General features: G+C 48.4%; 1 protein-coding gene and 1 non-coding gene across 2 annotated transcripts; one reads left to right on the top strand and one right to left on the bottom strand.

Annotated features, from left to right (window-relative positions):
• Positions 1–56: 56 nt before the first annotated feature.
• On the bottom strand, positions 57–21,696 carry LOC128270616 (centaurin-gamma-1A). Its single transcript, XM_053008026.1, has 9 exons — positions 21,536–21,696; positions 17,362–17,653; positions 9,406–9,547; positions 9,199–9,333; positions 3,613–4,959; positions 3,303–3,542; positions 3,109–3,226; positions 2,678–3,035; positions 57–2,597 (listed from the first exon to the last, which is right to left on the bottom strand). Exons 1-9 carry the CDS (start codon positions 21,694–21,696, stop codon positions 2,334–2,336), a joined length of 3,057 nt encoding a protein of 1,018 aa, XP_052863986.1. The 3' UTR covers positions 57–2,333.
• Positions 21,697–23,512: 1,816 nt separating this feature from the next.
• On the top strand, positions 23,513–23,585 carry Trnak-cuu (transfer RNA lysine (anticodon CUU)). The gene has a single exon. It is a non-coding gene; the product is annotated as a tRNA-Lys (tRNA).
• Positions 23,586–27,360: the final 3,775 nt, after the last annotated feature.

Below are 27,360 nucleotides of genomic sequence, written 5' to 3' on the forward strand. Positions count from 1 at the left end.
ACACACGATAGATTGTAGGCAAAAGAGGTTCGCGAAATTGCTAAATACTTTCCATCATATATTAGATCTTGCGCATACCTCAGGACTGTTCACATACGAGAAATTCTTGTGGTTTATCATTGGAATTCAGCACTAGTCTAAACAGAAGCCCCAAACAGAGGGAATCTTATTTTTGTTTCAAAAATTTGCTTACGGTTCCTGTTGTGTACATCTTGTTGCCCATCCCGTCGTCGTTTGCACATCGAATCTCGGCACCGATAAAGTTTTGAAATGTTACTTTTGTTAGCTTTCTATTAGTTCAACATCTTGTTGTATATTTGTATGTTTCGATTCAGGCCTTGTCTAATATGTCTAACGGTTTCACAGTTTAAGCGCTATTATAAACGGTTGTGATTTTCAACGGTTGTAATTTGCATTATTTCTCTTTTCTTGTTGTTGGGTTAACATTTTACTTGGATATTTGCATCGGTTTTCATCATTATGGGTTGTGTGAGGTTTTCTGTTTACGATTATTTGTGTTATGCCTTCTCTCTACACCGATAGCATCGATGGGGACAATCCCGCTCTTCTCCTCTTGAACAACATACACTATTTCGAGATGTTGGTGCTGGATTCTGTCTACGGGTTCTGGTGCAAATCATCGCAAAGTGCCGTTAATTGTTGTTACATGCAAGTGGGTGAGTTTTGTTTTGCAGTTGTAATATCTACTTTATCTATTTGCTTACGTTGATTCTATATTGGTTTGTTGCTGCGCTACTTTCGTAAAAGATTGATTTGCGCATAGGTTTTCCCCAGCACAAAAATCAACAGTCCAAGGACTGTTTAACCAAATTTGGTGGACAAACAGAAGAAATTGCGCACCAGTTTGCTGCCCAAATATTTGCATCCTGTATATAGTGGTTGTTGAAGTATAACATTTGGCATATTTTCGAGATGCACTACATTTTCCTACACTGCAACAAATACATGTCAATTTTACAGTGTTCAATGCGCCAACTAAGTGTAGAACAAAAACCAACCACACAAGAAACCATCAGAACTTCGAAAGGAATAGGAACTGACGTGAGCGAACCGGCGTGTTCCGGGGTTCTCTGGCGATCATGAGCGATTAAAACGAATGGCGGAAGGTGTTTGACGCAAAAGTGTTTCAAATAAACGATCGAAAGCTACGGTGAAAGCGTAAAACTGACAACGGTGGTTCAAACGAGACGAGATCAAACGTTTTCTGATCTTTCTGTGTGATCATTCCTTTCTGTTAAAGAGGAACTAGAATCATTCGTCTAAGCAGCACATTAGTCTAACAAATTATTCACTTACGACTGAGACAATAGTTTCGCGATCGCATGAACCACCTTCAAAGGTCTAAAACTAGGAACAATATAACTTAACAAACATATAATGATGATCTTCGTTCTAGCCTCGATATTATACGATGAATGAACTTAATAAGCTTTCGCTTCTTTTCGGCCGATTCAACGATGTCCTACCTAAACTCTTCAATCTTTAGTTGCTATCTAATGCTTGAAGCGAGTCGACCGTGAATGCGATGAATGCAATTATCACCGAAATATGAGTCTACACCTTGCTTGCCTAAAGCTCTACAGTTAAACACCATTGTTGCGCAGCACTCCAAATACTAGACCGTACTATTTTCTGGCCTCCGGCCAGCATAAGGTTAAAACTAAAAAATCTAACCAAAACAAAACCAACTTTAGTCAAATAATTTGCCCGCATTTGCAGCCGCTTCCAGGCGCAGCATAACCATCCATAACGTCTGCTCCACAGTGCTACTAGTAATACTTTCAACACCTTGTTCTGGTGACGGGATAGACAGTACTATTTACAAAGCGCATCCACTAACCAACGGAAAGAGGCATCCTTTCTTCTCTCCTGGCCGTATCCTATACAGACGTAGCGTTATTGTTTGCTTTACACGTAAACCGAAACTACAATTCTTACAATCTAAACCAAACGAATCACAACGGGTGAATATATTGTTTCCTTTATCGCTTCGCTACCCTCCTCTTTTGTGTTGTTTTTCTTGTTTATCGCTTGCTCGAAGGGAAGATTAAGTATCGGGGGGGAGACAAGGTCCCTCGAACAACAACAAATCAAAGGATATGTCACAATAAGCCACCGAACCCGGGACCTGCCTGCCTGCCTGATTTCCAGAGTCTTACGTTTGTTTGCATTTTCAAACCAACATCTCGTGTTTAACATTTTCTTTTTACAAAACCCCCCGTGTCCCCGCGACTGAGATTGCGTATAAATTTGTCTATTATTTCACCATCTTTTGTTTCTTTTCTCTGCCGTTTTACTCTGATGAGTTTGTCTTAAATGACGCTCGACGAAAACTTCTCAAAAGTAGCCTGATCGATGGTTTCCCTTCGTCGCGGGAGCGTCCCGCTGGCGGAGAACGGGGCCGGATCGGTGCAACCCAAGCTGACGAGCAGCTCGACCAGTGCAGCCGTGGTCTCGACATTCACGTGGTGCGGCGAGTTCGTCGCCTGTTTCGCCGCCGCCAGCGAGTTGGCCGCTTTGGCGAACGTCAAGCACGAGCGACCCTCGTTATCGACATGCTTCAGGTTGGCGTGATGCTGTAGAGAAAATGGCGAAGCGAAGATATTCTTATTTTCATGCTCAACACACACTGCGCGTAACGTCGTTCGAAACCTACCCATATCAGCAGCTGAGAGATGGCGAGATTACCGATTGCACACGCCAACAGCAGCGGTGTCCGCAGGTCGCGATTGCTGGCGGTAGAGTTGATGTGTTCGTTGCTCGCGTTCGCCAGCAATATAATGATGGACTTCATGTCCGACCGCACGACGGCTTCGCACAGCTGCTGGCCGATCGGTGGCGATGGGTTGAAGGCGGGCAAAAAATCCTTACCCTCGTACTTGCTCCGTATCCAGGCTTCCTTTTCCTCGCGCGAGCTAGCCGGTGTCGGTTTCACGCGGCCCCGTGTGTTGGCCTCCCAAACGGAGTTGGCCAGACTGTTACCGATCGCCAGCATCACACTCAAGTGACCGGGACTGTAAATAGATCGTAGAATGGAAGTTAATAAATGAGCCCTTTCGTTGGATGGTGAGCCACCTTAATACTTACGGCCACTCGTCCAGACCCAGGGAGCGAACTTTGCTAATGTGAGAACCAAGGTTTCGGTGTACGCCGGAACACTCGATACACATCAGCACACCGAGATTGAGGCTGGCCCATTCTGGATCTGAAGCAAACCGAAAAAGATCCAATTTAATCTCAGTTTGGGAGGGTCTCGGAAGGGTCTTGAAGCCCAAACTTACTTGGAGAATCACAATCGACACAGTAACCGTTTCCGGGAACCCGGCTCCGAATGGACTGCATCGACGCAATGTCGCTCGGGTTGAGCGGTTTCGACTTGGACGACTCGATGCCCTGCAAGCTCTTGAAGATTTCTTGCTCAATCACCGACACCCACTCGTCGCGCTCCTCCGAGCTCGACGCCTCGAAGTGCCACTGCTTGTTGTCCAGTGATACGATGTAGAACTCAAATCCGTCAGAGTCTGGAAATCAAAACGGAAACCCAAATAGTTAGTGAATTTAGATTGAGCAAAATGTTCGGCCACACCGTACCATCGTATTCGCTGTTCTTCCCCACGCCGCTGCTCTTCATGCGTCGGTGCCGCTTCTTGACGTTGGGCGTTTGCGCATCGATCTTGCTGCCGGCGGTGGTACTGTCGCTGCCGAGGAAGCTTTGCGAGTTGCTGTTGCTTATCACGATGCCCTCGTCGCCGCTCGTTTGCGAGTTCGATTTGACCGGCTCGCGGAGCGTATCGAACGCCGTCAGTAGCACCTTCTCCGTGATCTTCCGATCTTTGGCCAGCGAAAGACCACCGATACCTTCGGTCAACCCATTGCTTCCGGTACCGTTGGTGCCGTTGGCCGAATTGGCCGCTGCAGCGGCTGCCGCACTGTTCAGGGCACTGTTCGTGATGATCGATTTCGTTCCCCGAGGCTTCTGGCCGGGCACCTTCACCGTGACGTACTGGAGCGAAACCTCCTTCCCGTGCACGTCGTCCATGTAGTCGTGCAGCGACGGATGGTACGTGAGCCGGCCATCGTCACAGAGCGTCACGTACTTCTTCTTCCACTCTTTGTTGAGCGATTTGCTACTCCGCTTGTACAGATAGCCCTGCTTGATGGGGATGGCCCGTCCGGAACCGAGTTCCCCGTTTTTGATCTTCTCCTGGTGCTCCTTCTTCGACGACGAAGGGATGAACAGGTTCGATCTCCGGCGGCTCTTGCGCGAGGTGGTCGGTGTCGAGGTCGGTGTCGGTAGCTCCTTGCCTCCCTCTTTTGCCGCGGTACTACCACCGCCAACCGCCAGGTTGCTGTCCTTCCCGGACGCCATGAGCCCGAGCAGACTGTCGGACACACCAACAACAGCGCCGCCGCCGCCGCCAGAGACCGGGTGCGTCGGTGGCACAAACTTTGCAATGTTGTTATTCTCGTTCAGCGTCAGGAGGGCTTGCTGTGAGGTTCCGTGGGAGATGGTTCCCCACTTTTGCACCCCAGCACCGCCGCCACCGCCGGAGGCCAATCCGACCAAGTGCTGCGATTGCGCCGCCTCGGAAGCGATCAGCTCGGCACTGATCTTGATCGGAATGTGATGGCTCGAGGCGGACAGGACGTGATGCCGGTGCGGCAAGGTCATATTGCCCGCGTGCTGTTGCGACGGTTGCTGCTGCTGCGGCTGCGGCTGCGGTTGTTGGTGGTGGTGACTTGGCGAGGAGCTGCTCAGCAAAAGCGCGCTGGCCGGGCTGGCGGTGTTCGCCGCGGAGAACCCATTCGTTGGGCTAGGAACTGAGGGGTGAAAGCTGGCCACTCCGAGCCGCGTGCCCTGCGGTGTTGTCGGTCGCGAGTTCGTCGGCGTTATCGTGGAACCGGTCGATAGACGCTGCTGCACAATCTTCTGGCAGGCTGTGGACAACAAAAACACTATTTAACACAAGCGGAAAGGTAGGCCAAACTATGGAGCAGCTTTTTGAAAGGAATTGCCGCCATCGTCGGGGATACAGAAATAAAACAAATTACAATATCTTCGATAAAAAGGCATCTTTGGCTTGTGGTCGGCAGCTGCTGGTGGCGTTGGTGATGGCGATGTAGAAACGGCCGCCGCCGCGTGGCCGTCCGGCCGTTCACTGGTGCCCCGTGCACCTCGGGCGATCGGTGGTTGCTTTTCGAACATTAGCAGAAAGTGACCGGTGGCAAAACGGAATGCACTCGAACCGAGAAACTGAAGGACTAGCACTACGAAAATCACCTTTCCTCAAAACGACAATGCGGCTTCTTTCGGCCCAAGGCAGCGGAAACAAAAAGCAAGATGTTTCCGATGCCGAGAACTAGCGTCGAGAAACTGTGTGCGCGGAGAGTTATCGAAGCTGTACCAAGATGTACCAAGAAATGGACGGAAAAAGAAGAGCAACTCCGCAAGGAGCAAAGAAAACAGAAATCGGGAAAACGCTCTACACACACCACCGGGCCCGATATGTTGGCCAGGCGAACGGACCTCGAAAGCGAAGCATAAAAAAGCCCCCGGGAGCAGCAGCAGAAAGGAGAACCGCGGAGAAAAGGAATCTGAGCAACTACGAATTACCATCACACACCAACACACTGCCAATTGAAACCGAAATTCGTTCCACGAGCAAACAAACACAGCCGCTTCTTGGCCTTACTTGCGTCGTTTCGGGGCTTTTGTTTTGTTTATGCTTCCCGGAGGTTCGTCGAATGTCCCCTTTCTAGTCTTGCCACCACTCTCCTTCTCGCTCACCCTTTTGGGACACTCTACACACGTCGACGATTGCTTCTCGCTCGTCCGTTTGGTACGATTAATTTCTTTTGGCTGCCTTTTTTGCGGAACGAAGGATCGAAAAAGGACCCTCTTTGCGTCGAACTGCGTCGAAACAGGCGACAGTAACGATACCCGCCGTTGAGAGGCGCTAGTGGCGTTAAATCCATCTCCCGGCGCTAGGTGGCGCTATAATTATAGAAACTTATCCATAATTATAGCATTATAGCAAAGCAGCGCCCTCTGTCGCCCACTAGCGCCGTTTTTATGGCGCTAGCGGGGGAAAAAAAGGAAAAAGAAGAAGCGCGAAACGTCAAACGTTTGTTTACGAATTACAGTAACTGGAGAAAGTCGACTAACAATAAACCGTCCTGGTGCTCCTTGGCGTTAGAGATTGTCCCTCTAACATTCCCTAATAGTTTGGTTGTTGGTCGTTAATGGTCGAACGGAGATGAGCAACGCGTTGAACAACCCCAATGCCCCAATGCACCCCAATCCGGGAAACGGCGAGTGCGATCGATCAGGTGCAGCGCCCAGAAAATCCCAGAGATCCATCCAGTAGTTTCAAACACCAGACGAGTGCGCCGAATTGATGTCGCCGAAGCCAGAGGGAAGTGAACCTACCCCAAACGATACTACAGAACTGGGGCAATGGAACAGCGAAACATCGCCGGCGCCCAAGCGGCCGGTCAAGCTACAAGCAACGAACTGCAGCGAGGAGGCCCATCGTTCACCGCGAACCACCCGATCGACCAAAACTGGAGCAAAGGAAGTCGATGATCCCCGATCATCGAAATCACGCCGCACTCGATGACGTCAACCTGATGATACCGCCATACGGGGCCGTGGGCCCACAGCTGCCCAGCCGAGTGAGCCCGTTGCGACACAAGACGAAAACGTATGCGGCAGAGTGCATCGTCGGCAAGTTCGCCAACGCCGGGTTAATAACGTACGCGTGTACTGGGAGCGACCCAAATTATTGTAAGTTTATATATATAATAAAATTGTCGGCAGACGGGAGACGTTCCTAATGGTGCTTGACAGTGTCGGAGATAGTCAAACATGAATATCAAAAAAGGATCTATTACCTTTCTAATGGTATTTCATATAGGTACATTACCATTGCAGAACTGTGCTAACGATCGCGTGACAGATGAATTCTCGGAATCTACACAGTGCAGAAGGTTAAAAATTCGGATTGGTCATAGATAACTTAGAACTGATAACTCTGTAAAATCTGAAGAATCAATTATAGCCACGAGATTCAATCAGTTTTTTGTGAACAGTGTCATGCTTGTTAACAGAAATATTCCGACGGTTAATGAACCCGTTGAACTGAGACAAGTGGAACCCCCAAGAAATAGATTTCGCTTTCGGAAAATAGATCAATCCAAATTAAAACAGATATGCTTTAACTTGACCAGAACGGCAGGGGTAGGGTTCGTTAATGCTAGTGTGATACAGGACTGTTTTCATGTTGTTGGCGAAACGCTTCTTAAGGTGATTAACCAATCACTTGAGAGTGGCGTCTTTCCGGAGACATGGAAGGAGTCATTGGTAATACCGATCCCGAAAGTGACTGGGGCTACGAAAGCGGAAGAGTTTCGTCCCATCAACATGTCAAGGACCAATTGACGCAATTTCTAAGCGACAACGGATTGCTGGTGCAAGAACAGTCAGGATATAGAGAAGGACATTCCTGCGAAACTGCACTGAACCTAGTCCTAGCGAAGTGGAAAGAGTTGATGGGTCGTGGACTACCTATAGTCGCGGTTTTCTTGGATTTGAAACGGGCTTTTGAAACCATATCAAGAACGTTGCTGTTAGATGTCTTGGAACGTTTCGGTATCGGAGGGGTCCAGCTCGATTGGTTCCAAAATTATCTTACTGGAAGAACCCAGAGAACGGTTTTTAAAAATTCTGTCTCAGAATGCATCGACAACACCCTTGGAGTTCCTCAAGGAAGTGTTCTTGGTCCAATTTTGTTTATCATGTATATCAACGACATGAAACAGGTCCTACGGTCTTGCGAAATTAATCTCTTTGCCGACGACACAGTCATATTTGTTTCGCATATAGACTTAAGAGTAGCAGAAGATCTAATGAATAGCGATTTGATAAGTTGGATGGTTGGTGGCTGAAGTACAAGAAGCTTGCTCTAAACGTAAAGAAAACATGCTTTATGTTACTTTCGTCAAAAGCAGGCTCGGTTCACCAAACATCTTAATAAACAAGGAACCAATTGTCAAGGCCTCTCAGGTGAAATACCTGGGAGTCATCACCATGGTAGCAAGAAAATCAGGAGTGCTCAGCAGAGTTTCAAGATCCTTAAACCGGCTTGGTAAAGTTCGCCTCTACCAAGCTATCATTGCACCACATTTCGTGTTTTGCTCCTCAATCCTATTTCTCGGGGCGAAGACTCAAATAAAAAGGCTCCAGCGTTTACAGAATAGGGTAATGAGGGTAGTTTTGTGTTATGGTCACTCTGCATCATCAGCGGTAATGCTGGACATTCTGCAATGGATGTCAGTAGAACAGTTGGTGGTGTATCGCACCATGATATTTATTTACAAACTAGTCAGGGGCATGCTTCCGAATTACCTAGGAGAACGAATAGTTCGGGGATGTGATGTACATAAACATCACACACGCAGAGCACAAGAGCCAAGAATTGTAAAGATGTCTTCCAGAATTGCTGGCAACTCCTTATTTGTAAAGGGTATCCAATGGTTCAATTCAATGCCCAAAGAGATAGTAAATACAGAGAACATTCGGGAGTTTAAACGAAGGTGCGCTCTGTACGTCAAAGAAGTAGTTAGGTCAATATTGTATCGTATTGTATAGAGATGAGGAAAAATTTTTCATAGAATTTGGACTTTTGACCATAATTTAAAATAATAAAATAGTGTACATGAATGAGACAACATATTTTTGAGACGCGCGCGCGTAAAAGTGGACAGTTGAAGCAGACACTCAACAGTAGAACGACTCTCGCTGCACTCGTGCTATCGCGGGACAGGTGCATCAAATACGTCCATTGACGATTTTTTTGATGTACCGTAAATGTCCCAGATAAATGTAATTTCGGCCGTTCTTGGTAGTGGTACCCTAACGCTACAATAGTTCTAGGGAGCCGGCTACACTGAAAGAACTGGAGATTTTGCGGGAGCAATCCGGAGAGTGGTTCCGTATGCGTTTTCTCCTTATGGAAATGGCTGGATACCGTTGTATGCATGGATTAGAGTCAGACAGAGTGTTCTGGAGTGTCTTGCAACGATGCCACCACTTCGTTTTTTTTTAAATCCTTATATCATAACGATAACTATCTCGCCTATCGCAAACCTATGTTGGGGTAGTTTTTTTTTACTTACCGTCCTGGAATACTCGCTCCACGTTGAGTCCATAGGTGGCGCAGGTTTCGTAGTACGTGCAACGCTTCAGGTCTTGCGCCAGTTTGCGGGCCCGGGCATCGTCAATTACGCGCGGTGACCGCTCGCTAATGGCATCTGGAAATTAATCACGGGGACAAAAAGGACGTGAGCCATCGAAGTACTAGATTCTGGTGTTCGTGCGATTACCTTGCGTCCCGACGAGAATGATCGGTATCTCGGTCGTGTTCCGATGGTGCGCTATCCGGTTGTAGTAGGTGTAGATCGCGTTGAAGCTGGACTCGTTCTCGAGACTGAACACGAATATAACCGCATCGACCCAGGCAGCAAACTGTAGTGTTGTGGAAGAGAACGAAGAGAAAAACGAGTTAGCAAACGTTCGGACCCCGCGGAACTATTAACGCCGTATTTTGAAGTTCAAAATTTAGGGTTGGCGACGACACTCCGGTGGATCCCATGCGCGATAAGCGGTTTTTTGCAAATTTTGCAACCACAATAACGGGATCGGCGGCAAGAGGGAAAACCTGAAAAGCTTCCTATTGCCCAATTGATTCGTCATGGTGAACCAATAAATCAGAACCAACTATACAAACACAATGTGTGGCGAGAGAGAGTCGGTCGGTGCGGCGCGCCGTTGTCTTCCATTTTTGAGTTTGCGATTTTGGTTTTCGCATCCTCCTAACCGGGCGGGCTGGGAAGAAAGGGGAAACTACATTTGGATTTCCAACCGCCTGTTGCCTGCGAGAAAAAGTGTCCGCAGCGAAAAAGGATATTTAAGAACAGAACGAAGTGTCGCTCTCTCCCAACACGAGGCGGGGTATCATCTTCCTGCGCGCGCGTTCAGTTTTCGGTCACGCTTGACATCCAGACACAAATCGGGGTTGGGTTTCTTTTTTTTATCGTGTTTTTGAGCCAAAACCAAAAACCAGGAACCCGAAAAACGCACCGCCACGAAGGTAGAGAGTACATTAAAAGTCGTTGTTTTGTCGTCACTATTAACTTATTGCTTCTCCAGCAGGGGTAAGCGGAGTCCAGCAGACCAGCGGCGGGCCCAGGGGTTGACAAGTTTTAGGCGAAAGTTATGAAACAGTACACCGCAGTCTCAAGCGCGCAGTCAGCTTGATTGATAACGTAAGATTTATGAGCGTGGCGAAATTTTTGAAAAGCCTTCATCTTCATGGGTTCGCCACGGGGAAGAAACCAACGCTAAAAACGGACCAAAAATCGAAAAAACACCGTCGTCGAGAAACAGGCGACGTCTCGTCTGGATGTCGTCGCACGTCTACGTTCTAATGAAGTCTCTCGACGGGACGGCACCAAGACTCGTACCCTTCAGTCGAAATGGAAAAAACAGCAAACGACTCAAAGGAAAGAAATTTCCCCATTCCCATTCTGGCCGTGGTTGGCAAACCGAGCAAACAGCAAACTTCCGGCGCTGTGTTCGGCCTGACCCCTAAATAGCGTCTTAAAACAATTCTCCAAATTGCGAACGCTTTTTTCGAAGGGGTCAAAACGAAGTATTTGGGCCAATAACGTCACCGGGAGCCCCAGCCAGCGGTAATTTCGGTAACCGAATGGAAAAGTAAACTCCGGATTTGGCGTCTGATGGTTAACGGTGTGAAGGGTTAAGAGCAGTCTTCCTTCATCTATTGGCCAGGCACCCCCCTGTGCTTCGCATTCCAAAGACCGCTGGAGGTTGGAGCACAGAAATAATGAACGAAATTTCGAGGGCACGGAAATGACTTATTTCTCGCGCTGATGAAACTCTGAACCCCAAACATTGGCCGGTCAGACATTGCACGGAACTTCCAACTGGGTTCAGATGTTGGTACGTTAGGAGCATTGCGAGTTGAATCCGCGTACTGCATAGTTTCGTTCCACCGAGGATAAAACATGCGGGAAGGAAAAGTTATGCTTCTTCGGTTGGAAGAGAAATTATGTTGCCGATCGATCGGTAGCAATCCGAACACAATGGCGCAGTACCGAAATCCAGTGATTTTTTTCCCCGTTTTCGGATTAAATGTACCAATAAACTTTGTAAAAGGTGGAAAATGGAATCGAACACTAAAACGAATGAAAGAACGAATTCCACCCCCCGGCGCACGTGCCCGCGCCCGGTGATGAGCTGTTTGTGTGCGCAAGTTGCACCACTAACGATGTCCTAATAGAGCTGTCAGCAACCGTCGTCTCCGAGCGCAACATTTTATGTGTTTGCTTTTTTTGTGGCCCAGAGCGAATGTAAGTCCACCCAACCCAACATAGAGAAAGAGAGTGGGATTCCGGGGAGAGGTGATCGAAAAACAAAAACAACGGAAAAGCCAACCCGTATTTCAGCCCCGGCCCGGGAAGTACCGGGAGGACCTCTTTTAATAGTACGCGGCGGCGCGCCGTGATTTAATTTATGGCGGGCGATTTTTCGACCAACATATCATCGCGGCCAGCGGGAGAGTGCGTCGTCGTGCACGGGGGGGGGGGGATTTGTACAAAAATTTCCAAAAACCGCCCAAAAAAAACAAAGTTTGTGACGTTTGGCAGCCCATTACGGAGGGGTGATCGCTAGAGAGAGAGAGCCGATACCGATGAAAGTGGAATTGAAAATGATGAATTTTCCTGGAACATTGCGTCGATTTTTCCAACTTAAATGATGACATTTGTCTTTGTCCGAAAAAGCAGACAATAAGGTGTGCCGGATATGAGAAGTCCCAACGCTTACTTTCATCGGACATCGGCAGCTGAGTTATGGACACTTTGGGAGCTGTTAGGTGCAAATGAAATCAGCTTTCCAAAACAAAACGCAACCCTCCATTACACCGTGACTACCACCATAATGACCCGGCCCGGGAGTCTGCGAACAACTTCAACGTCTGTGAAATTCGATGCTACGAATTCACTTCACTTCATGCACTTTCACGAGGGTTGGAACGCGTCCATGTGGCCGTTGGCACTGGTAAGGACTTTTAACGTGCTGCGGGCTGTCAACACACTTCTAAGCTTTTCTCTCTATCCGTACCGACTTCGGAACAAGCACAGCAAGTCAACCACGGTCGCGAACCAGTAGTAATGAACTGGAGTTATCGCCGAAACCACATACGACGGGACGCGAGTTGCTGGCGAAGCAGTTGCTCTATAGTCAGGATCTTACCACAGACGACAAAAAAAAAGGTTCTTCACAAGTCTGGGGATCCCTGGGGCGCAGGCGCAACCAACCAGCGTTTTGCGACATGTAGAGAAAAGGACGACAGAAAGCCATCAACAACACACACACACGCGCGAACCGGTACATGCTCGGCGTCTGGCATACCTTTCAGGGGCAGGGCCAGACCCATGCCAAAGGTAATCACACGGTACGAGTGGAGATGGAATTCGCGAGTGGCTTCGTCGTCTCGGAAGGTGAAACTCACTAGCAGAGTGCCGCGAAGGACGTCGACCCACGAAGGAATGTTGGTGGTCTACGCATCTCCACAGTCTCTGCAGATTCAGAAAAGACGGTTGGCCCTCTCGAGACACCTTAGTGGCCCACCGTGCCGTGTGCGCCAGAGCTCATCGAAATGGAAAGCGATCTAACGTCGTCGAGGTTGGTGTCATTTTTCTCCGGTTTCTTTCGTTGTTCCTTTTTTTTGTTCCGCATATGTGAAGCCGCCTGAAAGTTATGCAAACGGCACCACGGGACTCACTCACTACTGGTAGGAGGTGGTTGGCGGTCGACGCACCGTTTGCCGCCCAAGTTGGAGAAAAAGAAAAAAAACGGAAGCCATCCAGACCCGTAATTACCATTTCACTTCAATTTCGCCCGCGGGAGGACATCGCGGACACGAGACGCTCGGATGCAGGGGGTTTTGGTACGCCCGAGGCAGAGTGCTGACTTATGTAGGCAGTTCCTTCCTATGTGTCACCGCAGACAGGACCTACAGGAGGAGGGTGCGCACCCGGGGGGAAACTATGGTCGCTCTGGTGGTTCTGTGTGCATTATGAATTGGAGCGTTTGGCAACCAGAGCAAGGTTTTAATTTTTAATTGCCACATCCGAAGCACACACACACGAATGCTGCATGCGCTTCTGGAGTCTGGTTGCATTTGAATATTCCCCGATTCTTTGATTGAATTTGCGCCCGTTTCTTGTGTTTTTTCGTCGCTCCCTCCGTGGGCTTCGTGCCGACGTCTTCGTCTTCGACAAAACCCTCTGACGCATAAATGGAAAGGGCGTACGGCCGTGGTTTTGCCTTTGGTCCGGGAGTTGGGCTTTGCACCACGGACAGCGGGTGGCACTTCGGTTATCGCGGAGGACGTTTTGGCTTTGGACGTTTACAGCGCTTCTCGAGGGGACCCGTTGCTTTGCATTCCTTCGGGCTCAACTCGAGAGGTTGATGCAATTACAAAAAAGAGGCTGGTCCATTACTCGGTAGCCCTTTGGCAATAACCATTTGGAAAAAAGACCTCAAAAGGGAGTAATTAAATTATGGGTCTTAATTGAACGAAAACCGTAAAGCCGTAAATATCTTACACAACAAAAAAAATGTGCGTTTGTTAATTTCCACTCATTTTTGTCGGATGAAAACGAACCAAAACTACAACTTGCTACACTTTATTACCCCATTGGCAGTGAAATAGAGCGCGACAAATGCATAAACATGTAAGGCACCGCCGTGAGCCGCAACTCACAAGACGCAGCCGCCAAGGACCAGCCTCTCGCGTACATGATAAAACATCTTGGCTCAGACTCGGAGGCTCCCTGCTCATTAATGAAGCGATAAATAATCGAAACCGACGGCTCCGACCGGTGCAAGCAAGTAGAAGCCCTCGGCTTCGGCTTCGGAGGCTTCGAAGCCACGATGCAGAGCACGGCGCAAGACAACCGGAAAGCGGAAAAAAGGGCGGAAAGGACTCCATCTCGACTACCTTCCTCACTGGAGACTCCGCGCTGAAGCGACTTCCGTTCGGATCGGGATCGGAATCGCGATCGCACGAGAGCCGTCCCCCGAGAGAGAGCCGACACATTTACATTACAATCGTCATCAGATACGCGCCACACACACACACCGAAGGACACAACAGCGGATCGTTTGAGCCGCCGACTCGCCCGGAGTGTTGTCAGGCATCAGAAATCGGCAATTTATAACCAAACCCGGCCCTGATTTTTTGTTACTGATGCGATGGGAATAATGTATACCACTCTTCTGGCGGAACAGCGGAACGGAAGTGAGCACCCTGACGCCGGCTGGGTGCGCGCGGCTAAGGATCAATAAATCGTAAAATTGATACGAAAACAACCCATTAGACGCTCGGCGCTCCATGAGAGTGCATAAACCCGTAACGCGGCATCCAGAGGATCCTTTTTCTGCACGACGGCTAGGTAGCCGATCATTGGCACACTAATTAGCAATTCAAATCAGCAAGGGAGCGAAAAAACGGTCCGGTCTACGATTGCCCGCAACCCGCTCCGCTAACGGTTCTGCGCGCGAGAAGAAAGTCATTAAAGTGCAATAAATTGCAACAAACAACCCGAGTCCGTCCCCCGCTCGTCGTCCGCCGCTATCGATATCTTGATCGATACACCACCACCCATCACGGGCCCCTTTCGGTAGCATACCCCCGGCGCACCCTGAGGCCCTCTGGATTGTTGTCGGTCCACACAGATGCATCGGCGGGGTTGCAGAATGCACCCAATTATGCACGCACGCAGCATGCAGCACAGTAATATGCAAATTTGCGTGTACTTCCCCCGCGGGCCCGCCGTTCACCGAGGTTCGGTTGGATCTGATATGGGTTCTTGGCCTGCTCGGAGCATAGATTATGCGCCGGTGGCTTGTGCGCGGCTCAGCATTAACGGGATATTCGCGAGAATCGCGCGTCGATGATTTGTCGATGAGCGAGCGATGATTGAGCTGCGGGTGACGCGGGGTTTTCGGGCAGGGTGGCAACAATTAGGTTGCAATAATGTTTCATTATTTAATGCGCACCGCGTAACCCGCCGTGCTATAGGGGTGTGTGCGTTGCAAGGAGTTATGCGCGGCGGCGTAAGGGGGAAGTTGCGATGCGGCGCTGCGCGATTGTTTTGATTCTAAAGGCTTTTAATTGTTGGCTCGATTGTGGACACAATTGTGAATGGGAGTACCCCCGCCGACACAGCTGTCTCGGGTTTATCGCGAATTTTTTTTTCGGAAGCGTAAATTTGCAAGCGCATTCGAAATATCAGCATGATACACCCTTTTTCCGCGTTACGCCAATGCAGCCACCCATTGTAAAGGACGCAACACGACCGTTGGCTGTTTGGCGTTGAAAGACTGTCGACATCTTGAAGGGGCTTGGCGCCAAAATTGGGCTCTCGAAAGTTTGCTGCCCACACGTCATGAAGTCATCGGCGCGCCACTTGACGAGGCAGATCCGAAAACGAAAGCTTCGAGTGATGCTTGGAGCACCCTTGAGGCGGGACACCCAAAAAACCTGAAGAGGCGCCACCAGAGCGCCATGGCCTATGGTAGTAACACGCAGTCGGTCAGTCGCAGTGCCTCATCAACATTTACATTTATTTAATTCAAAATATCAGGTTGTTCAATAAGTTCGTAGCCTCGATAACAGATGGTGCTACTGTGAGACTAATTGTTTTGTTATGTTTGTACACTGTTCATATGAACGTATGTGAAGTTTCATTTCAATCGCTCACATAATGTTTTTTACAAGTCATTTAGTATCGACGCTTCGAAGAATTTTTTTCAATGAAACAAATCAAGTCTCGTGCAGTGATTGAATTTTTATTTTTGGAAGGTTTAGTAGGAAAGGCAAATTATAAACGAATGTTGAAAGTGTATAAGGACTCTTCGCCTTCAATTAGGGGGTTAAAAGGGGGTTTCTGAGTTCAAACTTGGTCGTACTAGCCTTCAAGACGATCGATGTCAAAAACGTAAAAAAAAGACACAACATCGGAAATCGTAGAAAAAATACAGGATGTTGTATTGGAAATTGTCGAATCACTGAATGAGATTTAGTATAAGGCCTAGCCATCTCATTGCGCAGTATGAGCAATCTTTGGACTGAAGTATTGGGTTCCTGAAAGCTGTTTGCAAAATTTGTACCGCATTCGCTGAAAATGGAACAAAACCGCATTCGAATGCAAGGTTCTCGGCAACATTTTGAGCCTTTTCGAAAGGATAAAGTGGATTTTGTGCATTGAATCATCACTGTGGATGAGGCTTGGGCCTCTCACCATGATACTGAATCAAAACAAACAGCTAAAGCAACAGGAGAAGAAAAATATCATTTTTCTTCGGTACAATGTACCTTGACACAAGAGCATTTTGAAAATGGCAAAAATCCATGAATTAAAGATTGAATTGTTGGAGCATATACCATATTCACTAGATTTGACCCCTAGCGGCTTCAATCTATTTTTAGACATAAAAAATGGCGTGGAAAGCGTTTTTCATCAAATGATGACGTCATAACAGCTGAGGAAGCGTATTTTGAAGCCCTTCCAGTTTTTCACTATAGGGATGGAATTTATAAATTGGAGTCTCCTAGGAACAAGTGCATTGCTGTTAAGGAAGTCCATACTGAATAATCAAGTGTATTTCAAACCATAAAAATGTGTTTTTCTGACCGATGACGAACTTATTGAACAGCCTAGTAATCTTACGTAAGTTTTGGTCCATCACTGGGATACTAAATCGGAATCGTGGTTTTTGTGACTCAGGGTACAACACCAACTCTTCTCCGGTTCACAAGCCGGGCTAGAGTCAATGCTTTACGGTCAGTAACGTTTCTTGGCCAGCATGCCACAGAGAGTTCCACAGGAACGGACCAAATTGATTGGCAAATTTAATTAAAAGCTCCTGTGTTCCGCAAGCATCCGAACATCAGACACGCGCATCCGGCTATCGTCGTGCCCGGTCAGAGGTCAGTGGCAGTAAAGTGTGTCAACTAACTGTGTCGGGTGTGGTAGAGGTCAATACCTGAACACACACGTCACATCCGTTAGGTCGTGGACCCGGGGGAATCGCGAGCCGCCCGCGAAAGCATCATTTACTACTTCACATATTTTATGATGATTGCTGGACCGAAACCCCATAGCACACACACACACCGATGAGCGCCGAACCTCAACAAGAGGGAGTTGTATCCCTGTCCCTGTTCTACTCGTGCCTCAACTCACCTGAATCTCCGGCGGACCACCTTCGTCCCGTATTAACAGCAGGTAGCTCTGATTGTCGATCTGAATTTCCTTCTTGAAGCGGCCACCCTCGGGCGATTCCTCCTGCATGTACGACCCGGTCAGATAGCGGTGGACCAGCGCCGATTTGCCCGAGCTGAGACTGCCGACGATACCGAGCCGGATGTCCGGCACGGATCGTGAGATCGTCCACTCCTGGCTGTTGACGAACGAATCTGCAACGCAAAAGTATAAAGAATTCGCAGAAAGATTAATAATAAGAAAACCGGTTGTTCTCCCAGAAAAGTGTTAATGAAACTTTTTTGAACGAGCGCGCGACGCGAGCAAACTAATCCTATTTTGTGACAGCGCGGCTTTGCATTTCATTTGGTTCAACGTAATCAACCAACAAAAAAAAATACGAAGGAGAAAAGTTTTGCATAATAGAGTATCTTCCCAACCGAAGAGGTCAGCTCGCTACGGCTTTTTTGCTAGGTCCGCGCACCACGCTTCAAGGGTTTCATTAACACTTCTTTTCAAGTGTCAATCTCGAAAATTTCGCACCATTCACAGCCCGACGACGCACGACACAATCCGCGCGCCAAAGTTTTCTTAAGAACAGGATAATAGAGCCATTCTCGCCAGCCGGCCGGCCGGCCGGCAAAGGGGAAGTGTGGCCGGCATTTCCCCTGACCGTGATTGGTCAGCAGGAAGAGTTGAAGATCGGGAAGGATGTCGTTCGGCTTTTTTTTTGTTTTTCGGGCCGAAAACGAGAAAACGAAAACGGAATTAGATCTCATCAAAATGTCATTTTTCGGTGACATTCCGGCCAGTTGGCATTCTATTGTTGGTTCTGCAAATTCAAAGCCCCTCTCCGTTTTTCGTCGTTTTTTTCTTGTGCCACTCGGGCCGCGGCGTAAATCTGCTTGTAGTTAATCAAAGAAGGATTATGTTTTGATGCTCGCTGAATTCCGCGTCCATGTTCTACATGGACGACCGCGTCAACACGGCGCCACGAGAGGCATAGGCATTGGCTTTGGTTGGGTGCTGCTGCGTTGAACTTCAACTTTTGACGAATTGTGTCACGCGAGGTGTTGAATAGTGTAGCTCTCCAGGTGGGCTCAACAGCGCGAGGGCTACTTTATACCTCGAGTTCATGAAGCAGAACCCGATTCGATCTGGTTTGCTCGGTGAAGATCATCATTATCATCCAACATGCTGTCTGTTATGTTTCGCTTGGTTTTTCGGTTCTTCGGTCTTGGTCATACAAAAACGATGACAGGACTTGTGGATTGCCTAAGGTTGATGCTTACGGATGGCAGGCTTTTTACCGTTTGAGAAAACGGTGATCCAAAAAAATGACACAATTTTCAAAACTTTTCCATCGATCAATCAATGGATAAATTTAAAAAAGACTGACACTCTCCGATACATTCAAAGTCTTGAAGCTTCTTACATCGGCCGGAGCCCGGCTGGCGACAAAAGGAATGGTGATTGATGGCGAAAAGATTAGCCTCTCGGGCTTCATACCGATTGCTAGCGGTACCCGAATTCGGACACCATCTCAATTTCGGATGAAACGGAGCAGCGAAACACCGGACTGATTGATGTCATTTATCTAACTTATTCGTTCTGCCAAGAGCCACAAAAAAGCAGGAAAAGAAAACAGATCCCGTTTCCAGGACCGGAGCAGCAGCAGCGTATGCAAAAAACAAAATGTCCTGGACGGTAACGCGCGCACGGATGAAAGGAGTCAAATCAGAAACACCGGTAACAAACCAACAGAACTAACCAAAACCACACACCATCGGCCACCATATTGTGAGGGGCCTTGCCGCGCCTGTGCGCCTTGAATGCACATTTGCATCTTGATTGATGGCTGTCGCACCTCCTGGTAGGCCAGCCGGGCCACCGGTCTTGCATTTCGTCACCTATTGCGCCATCCAGCTGGAAGGTGGCGCACCGATGGCGTTCTGGAAGCGAAGAAGACGGCACACCGACCGACAGGCCGCTTCTTGGCAAGATTGATTGCATGTAAATTAACACCATTTAAGCGGAGCGATTCCGGAGGAGGCATTGCATCGGGAAAGGGTTCGCTCCCATTTGCCGGCCCCGTGAGAACCCGACCCGTCCGTCCGTTCTGCCGTGAGGTTCTTATTTTGGGGCACAGAAAATCCGGAACCGTTCCGGAGGCTGCTGTGCCGATGCGTGTGTCCCAAGCAAATTAGTTGACGCTTTTAATCTTTGAATTAATCATCGAGTCATTTGTCTCCTGGGGCGACGGGGGAGATTAATGTTACGCGCGTCTTACGGGAGAGGCGCCCTTTCGGCTTATGTTACGGGCAGGGCTCTGTTGGCACAACCTATCACAGGGGGGTGTGATCTTTGTGCCCCGCCGGGGGCTAGGTGAGCGTAATCTTTTGAGCCCCTAACTAGCGATGAAGTTTCGAAACCAAAACCGAGAAAAAAAAATCAGAAGCATCAACGTGAAAAGTTGCAAAATGTCCGTCAATTTTCGTCTCGTTGATGAAACATCTTCCGTACGTGACATGCACAGGTTCAAAAACTTCCTCTGTTGTGATTATTCGATTGCGCAACAGAAACAGCAAAACGGTTAGGAAGAAAAGTAGTACGTCAAAACCATCACTCCAAAAACTTCGATTGGTTTTGAACGATCGATTAGATTCGCCCAACAAAAAAAAAACATGCCGTCAAGGCATCTCCCTAAACAGCTAAAATCGAGATTTATAGGGCATCGCGTAATTTCGTTGGCATAATTTCAGTTTTCGACCCTCGGTCCTCCATGCTCGGTTTGCTGTTGTGACCTGGATGAACGGAATTTATGTTGCAATACTTTCACGGACTTCGTGCCCATAAGGGATGCGTGCCCCAATGCGGAGAATTAAACTAAATTGCTTTCGCCCCGAGCATTGATGTGTATGAAAGGTTCGATTTTTCGAACCCCAAAACACGGGCTGATTGATAGCACAACGTGCTAGTTTTGATGGATTGAGAATAAAATAAAGCCAACAATCGACGCGAGAAGGTAGACAGGCAAATTGCGTTTGCATAATTCCACGACGAACAAACGGACGCCCACCAGATTATCGAACCGACAGCGAACCGATCGAGAGTGTGATGATTCTATTTCTATGATAATGGGAGCATAAATTTGAATACCAGCTCCAGTTTTTTATGTGGTTTCTAGAGTCCGTGTGGGACGTTGCCATCCTGTCCTCGAATGGAATGCAAAACCATCTGACCGCAAGAATGTGCGTTTCGCATTTTGAAGATAAATTGGCGACAGTGGAAATTAAGCGTGGCGCCGAAGAATAATGTGTCCTATGTCTGGACGAACAGCGCGACCTTCTGCGTTGAGCGAATGGACACATTTTCCGGACTTCGTTTCTTGAAACGTGCCATCACACAACATGCAATTGGAAGCATGATAAAATCGAACATGTTACCCACCCACGAACACGGACGTCTCGAAACGCCCGCAATAAACATCGAAACTTGTAACGCAACAGCCGATTCTTTGTCCAGCCTGGGTAACCATTAATTTTGCCACATAAAGACCAACTTTACAATGTTTTGACCGCACTACTACGGTGGCGGCACGCCGTTTCATAATTGCCACGAGCCAACCCGCGTCGTGGCTAATGAGCCACAACATTATCATGTTAAAGTGCCCCCGAAAGACTACACGGTTGCAGTTCGTCGTCGTCGTCGCCACCGAGAGGTTTCACTTTCGACGGTGACCCGATTTCGGGACGATTTTTAGCGCTTGTTTGCTTCGAGGGGAGTAAGACGATTACGATTACGTCGGCCGCCGGGCGGCAAATCGGTTGGCAACACTCTGCCGCACTTCATTACGCTCCGACGAAGCGAAGAGCATAAAGCAAGGGGAGCATAGAATGGTGACGCAACACCGTCTGTGGGAGGTGTTGTTCCCCATGGGTGGTCCTCCCCTCGAGAGAAACCTACAAATTTGTCCATTTTTAACACCAACTATAAACAAGGAACTGTGTCATGTAGCAAGTGGCAGCATATTTCGAACCGCTCGGGCCGTTTGGTGGAGCCAGCCGCTCCCGATGATGACGACGGCCGTAAATTACGATGTCAAATGGTTCAAACAAATCATTTACACCTCCCGAGCGTAGCGCAGTCGCCATACATATCCGCAGTGCGCGAACAAGACGCTTCACCACCGGCAGCAGCGCGCGGCAAGATTTGTTGCAGCTCGCCATTTTTCACTTTCAGTTTCCTCCCTCCGTTATCATCGGTCATCATCTTCATGCGCGTCGTGCCCGGAATGCACTTGGGCTGGCGGCACATGTTGCACACACCTTGAAGGCGGGCGGCGGTCCATTTCTCTCGACTTGACGACAACAAACATCCGCATTACGTTGGCACTAATTTCCAACGGGTCTAGTGCGGAGCCAACGCCACTAAACGAAGCCAAAAAAGGGGCGGAAGACAACCGGCACCATTCCGGACGCCATTCGCAATTGCCACTCAGTCGAGGAGGTCGTAAAACGAATGAAATTTGTCGCATTCCCATCGCACAAGAGAGAGCCGCGGTCCAGGCGCCACCAAAAGCCGGCCAGCGGGCCAGCAGGAGCAGCGAAAGCCGCGGGGGCCACTCCCAAGCGCAGCAAGAAATGCGCATTGTGATGGGTTTCGAGTGTCCAAAAATATCTCTGACTAATGCCATTCGCGCAGCAAGGCGCAATGGTGTTGGCGAGAGATCAACCTAATCAAGCCCACGCCGGGCGTAGATGATGCGTCCCAAAGTATGGGAACTAATGAGTGATCACCACGTTTGTGCGCTAAGGACTTTTCACAACTATATTTACTAATTTAAGGCTGGGGAAAAAGTAATCCATTATTTGTGGGTGAAATTCAAAACTGTATTTAAGATACTTTCCATGGTCCGATTTACGTCAAATATGTACAGTTTTGTTGGAAAATTTGTTGTCTTTTCAAAGGTAGTATCATCAATGCCTCTATCATAAAAGTCTTGGTCGCCATTGGCGAAAAATTCTAGCAATCTTTTTTCACAATCCTTTTTTGATCTCAAGTTTTCACATCACTCAGAAAATGTTGTAATGGACGAAAAAGGTGCTAATCGCTTGGTGCAAGGTCCGGACTATACGGTGGATACATTGAAACTTCCCAACCAAGCTCCCGGACTTTCTTTGAGTCACAAAAACGTACGTGACATTTCGTTTTCCTGATGGAACACAAAACCTCTTCCGTTGGCCGATTCTGGTAATTTCTGGTCGATTGCTAGCTTCGAACGGTTCAGTAATTGAAGGTAGAGATCTGAATTCAGCGGTTGACCACACGGAAGCAACTCATAATAAACGATTCCTTTCAAGTCCCACCATATACTCAGTAGATCCTTTCTGGATCCCAGGACTCAGGTTGACCACCGGTTAAGCTACTTCACCACGCTTAGACCACAACCGATTTCACACAATATTGTCGTAAGTGACCCATTTCTCATCCCCAGTACCCATCCGATTCAGAAATGGTTCGATTCCATTGCGTTTGGCCAAAATTACGCAAATGAAAGTTCGAGCCATCATGTTTTATGGTGTAAACAGCGTGAAGCTCAAACATCGAGCCTCTTTATGAATCCAGCTTTGTGCAAATGGCTTAATTCTGTTTGGTAGTAAATCTGCAGGTCCTGGTCGATGCTCTGATTACTAACATGCCGATCAACTTTGATTATTTCCGTGATTTTATCGAAATTTTCGATGACGTGTTTGCCTAGGCTTTAACATTAAAAATAACTGAAACACCCTTGTTAACACCCTGTAACTCACAAAAGAATGGAACAAACAAAAAACAATGAAAGTATTTTTCCAAGTGTAAAGTTTAAGTGTATCAGTATCAGTTAAAACGAGCCTAAACTTGCAACTGTACGATCGATACTTAACGAGATATCGATCACTAGGCATCTACCGTGAAAATAATGGACTTCTTTTTAGACTACCTAATATATAAATTTAAAAAATGGTATATTAGGATTTAAACAAATCTTATTCCATCATTGTAATCGGTTAGATCCTGAAGTTAGAAACCTCTATTGTAAGAAGAATGTGTAACGGATTCTTGTTGCACTCTAGAGATCCTCCGCCCGACAGCCCGGCTAGCTCAGTCGGTAGAGCATGAGACTCTTAATCTCAGGGTCGTGGGTTCGAGCCCCACGTTGGGCGTTTCAAACTGTATTTTTTGGTGCTTGTACCGAATTTTTTTTTAGATTTGGAGTTGGTGTTTTGTTGTGCTTTGACGGAAACATTCTGCTGCTTTTTTTAATTCTAATATCATTCTTATGCGCATGATCGTTTGATGTAGTTCCGTTTTGTGTTCCGCCCGGTATAGCGATCCTGATAAACCTGGAAATCTTGAATCTGTCCAACAACCAAATCGTGGAACTGCCGCTGTCTTTATCGTCGATGCCGAAGCCCCGAATAAATAATGGATTACTTTTTCCCCAGCCTTATATTTGCTGCTTTATGATCGCGATCCCGTCAGGTTGGTCTGCTGTTAAGTGACGTTGAGAAGCAAACGTCAGCGATACCCGCTGTCCGTGTCTTGGACACGACGGACAAACATGTTTTTGGCCGCCACATTCCGTCAACAATCAAGATTAGCTTCCCCAGAGGGACAGCTTGTTGAATATTGAACAGGAAGTACCGGTCACCGGCGGGTGACCTTGTGCCGTGACTCCAATAGACCGGAAAGTGGTACCACCCCGAAACAGGCAGGCAGGCAGGCAGGCAGGTGGCATACCGGTGTAAAAGGAGGCGTACCCATCAAAAAACTAATTGAAAATAATGAAGCGGAAAATGCTTCCGCCACATCCGGAGCGATTGGACTCCGCGCGCATGCTTCATGCTTCTTTCTTCGGAGCGTCGCCTCGGCCTTTTTCGAGGCTCTCTGCCCGCCAGCCGCACACCGGACTTGGGGGCCGACGACCAAGAAAATGTTATTACTATTTTGGTTATTTCGCTCGGTTTGTTGTGTCTGCGGGTGATGAGCGCGCGTTGCGCCAGTTTTCCACACTTTTACGCTCTGATGGCTCGCGGGCACCGGAGACCGTAGAACGGAGGCCGTGGGTGCTGCTGCGGCCGAAAGGGAGAAACACGGCGGAAATGAACTTCCCCTCGGCTCGATTATGCGCTCATTTCCATAGCAAAGAAGGCATTTTGAAGCTCGCGGGCATTTGTTCCTTGGCTTGTGTTTTTTGTCTGAATTATTTCGGCGAGGGCGTTTGATTTCTGATCGGTGCATATACTTATATTCCATCACTTCCGTTTCCGTTACGCCGTGGGGCCATCTTTCCTGCCCCTCCAAACCCCCTCAACACACCGGTGGTGGTGACCCACCATCCATCAACACATTCTCTCGCCGGCATCGCCGCATCTTGGTGGAATAAATTAATTAAACATGCAGAACTTGGATGGGCCCGACAGCGAGAACATTTCCGTTTTTTGGGCGACGACGAGCTGCTGCCGATTTGACTACCGCCGAGACAGGCTGCGGCGCCCTCAAGTGCACCAAGGGGTCGCAACATAATTATGTTGCCGATTGTTAACGCACCACCGAAGCCGAAAGTTCTTCCGAGAACCCTTCTTTTTGGCTGGTCGGCGGAGCTCTTTTGCCAGATATCATTGCCCCCCCCGGGGGAGGTTGGAATTGTGTGTGTCTCGGGGGTCGCATCAAGCGTAGCGTGAAAAGTCTCGAGGTTCCAGAAATCATCCGCAATAGGGCCGTCTGAGGGCCCTAAATGAACCACCGAGCGAGCCGCCAAGTGTATAATCATTGGGAGCATTTTACGACCCGTTTGTTAGTGTAAATCTTCTCTAAACTGCGGCTACGCTGCTTGCTGCTCCTTTCCGAGACGCCCGAAATGATGATTTTAGTCGAATTGCCCACCGGTGGCCACTTGCCGTGAGGGGTTAACGAACGCTTCGAAACGTGGACTCCCGTAGGTGATGAGCATTAGATTGGGAAAGGGCGGGCAGTAGGTTTCCTGTCCGCGTTTGGCGGGGGGCGCTCATTGTGATTTCGAAGACGCACCATGTTGAGTTGCTTTCAGCGAATAGATGATTTGGCCGCGATGCTTCCCTTGTGTCATAGAGCCTGAGAGAAGCACCGCCACAGGAAACGCTATTTAATATTCATAAAAGTATCAGCCATTGTATAGTGCTTCATGTCTCGAACACCTGTTGTTGTGGCTCTGTAGCTCGAGGCTTCGATAATCTAACCACTTCCATGATTGTAGCCTTCTTCAACGGCTCGCATTCGGCTCTCCCCTATCATCCGGCTAAGGTGCTTAGGCGTATTGAGGTGTCTTGTGATGGAGGCTACAAACTACACATAAAAAAGATATCTTAAACGGATAAAAAATGGCTACCTCCGAATAGAGCACTCGTTCAGAAGCCCTTTGCCCTTAGAAGATATTGGCGAACTTTCCACGTCGAAGAAGGGCGGACACATTCGAGGCTAGTTAAGGAAAAACGCTTAAAATATCTTGAAGAATAATCCAAGCAAACCATTTTTATATTTTCTCGCACCTTTAATCCTCTTAGCGAAGTGAGCGAAAGAAAAAAAAGTTGTCCCTGCATCGTGCAATGCTCCGTCCCCGGTGCGCCGCCAGCACAGGAAATTACGAATCAGTTACAGTTCTGTGCATCTCAACCGAGGGGGTTGCTGCGCTGCGGTTAAGTGGCAGGATCCTTCAAACTAACCGCAAACGCGCCCTCTCTTAAGATATCCATATTTTCCCGGGTTTCGCATTCAGATTGTTCCACGGCAACGGTTTCACGAAGCCCCGCCATATTACTTATGCAACAATTCTCTCTTATGCGCCGCAGCTGGAGAGAGCAAACGGAAAGGGCCACTTTCGCCCGTTCCGGCAGAGGTTACTCGAGTGCAGTAATCCGCCTTCGAACCGATGCATTCCGGGGCTCGTTAGTGTTGTGGCTTCGGATAAATCAATTAGTAGAGCTCGACAAATGGTGCGCACGTGAGTCTGGCGTAACGTGACCGACTGACAGCCATCGATCGAACCCACGCGCGCGTTTCACTATCCTTCGAAAAAGCCTCAGCTCACCGGCGAGTTGGAAAATCGATTAAACACAGACCACCCCGAAGTGCGTGGTCGAGGTTTGTGGCTTGGCGGATTACCACCCCATTTGTGCAGGCAGCAAATGTCATTGTGTGCGGTGGAGGAACTCCGCCGCGATCGCGATTAAGACCCGGCAAGACAAATTGCAAAACATACCCCGGTGCTGGCGCGGGCAATAGCATAATTACTCTGCACGTTTCGCTACCAATTTCCATTTGCGTCGAGAGTTCGATAATCGATTCTCGTACGCGCGCGCCGTTTGATGTTGCAGCCCGCCGGGTAACCGCGGCGCAGTCACCGGTCGGCCTGAAACAATCAGTTAACATCCAGTTCGTTCCAGTTGGAATGCAATTACACATCGATTATGCTGCGAGCGTAGGCAAAGCGTACCGCCGGATCGACTGGGAATCCATTTTCCATCGTAACATCGCCACCCGCAGGTCTTGGGCGGAAATAACCAACAACAGTTTCATTAATCTTAGCCACAGCATCGTTCTCGTATTGCGAAAAGTGCACATCTCACATGCTCCAGCATATTGCCATTCCCTTCTGGCCCTGTTATGATGGCAACCTTTTGCCCAGCGGCCAAAGGTCTTAATTTTACAGGAAACAAACAATGTGTGTTCACCCTTTGGCACGGGCCCGGTGTGTGCAAATGAAGATATCCGATCGAAGTTTGTTGCCGATTTCCGTTCGGCTCGCTGTTAAGATTTGTTTGCCTTCGAGTGAGCCGAAGAAAAATGGCTGCAACTGGAACGTGTGTATGAAAAACGATCCTCGCGACAGAAGCTCGAACACGTGGGCTGAAAAGTCCCGGAGCTAGCACATAGATGGTGCTAGTCTTTTCGTCATTCTCC

The sequence above is a fragment of the Anopheles cruzii genome, chromosome 3 (genome assembly GCF_943734635.1).
Source record: "Anopheles cruzii chromosome 3, idAnoCruzAS_RS32_06, whole genome shotgun sequence".
Lineage (NCBI taxonomy): Eukaryota > Metazoa > Arthropoda > Insecta > Diptera > Culicidae > Anopheles > Anopheles cruzii.

Excerpts from the sequence above, each read along its gene's own strand:
- LOC128270616 (XM_053008026.1), bottom strand. The coding sequence starts at position 21,696 with ATGTGCCGCCAGCCCAAGTGCATTCCGGGCACGACGCGCATGAAGATG. Across the intron at positions 4,960-9,198 it reads GGAGCGAGTATTCCAGGACG|CCTGCCAGAAGATTGTGCAG; the intron begins GTAAGTAAAAAA and ends TGTTGTCCACAG. Across the intron at positions 3,036-3,108 it reads CTGGGTCTGGACGAGTGGCC|TCCCGGTCACTTGAGTGTGA; the intron begins GTAAGTATTAAG and ends ATCTATTTACAG.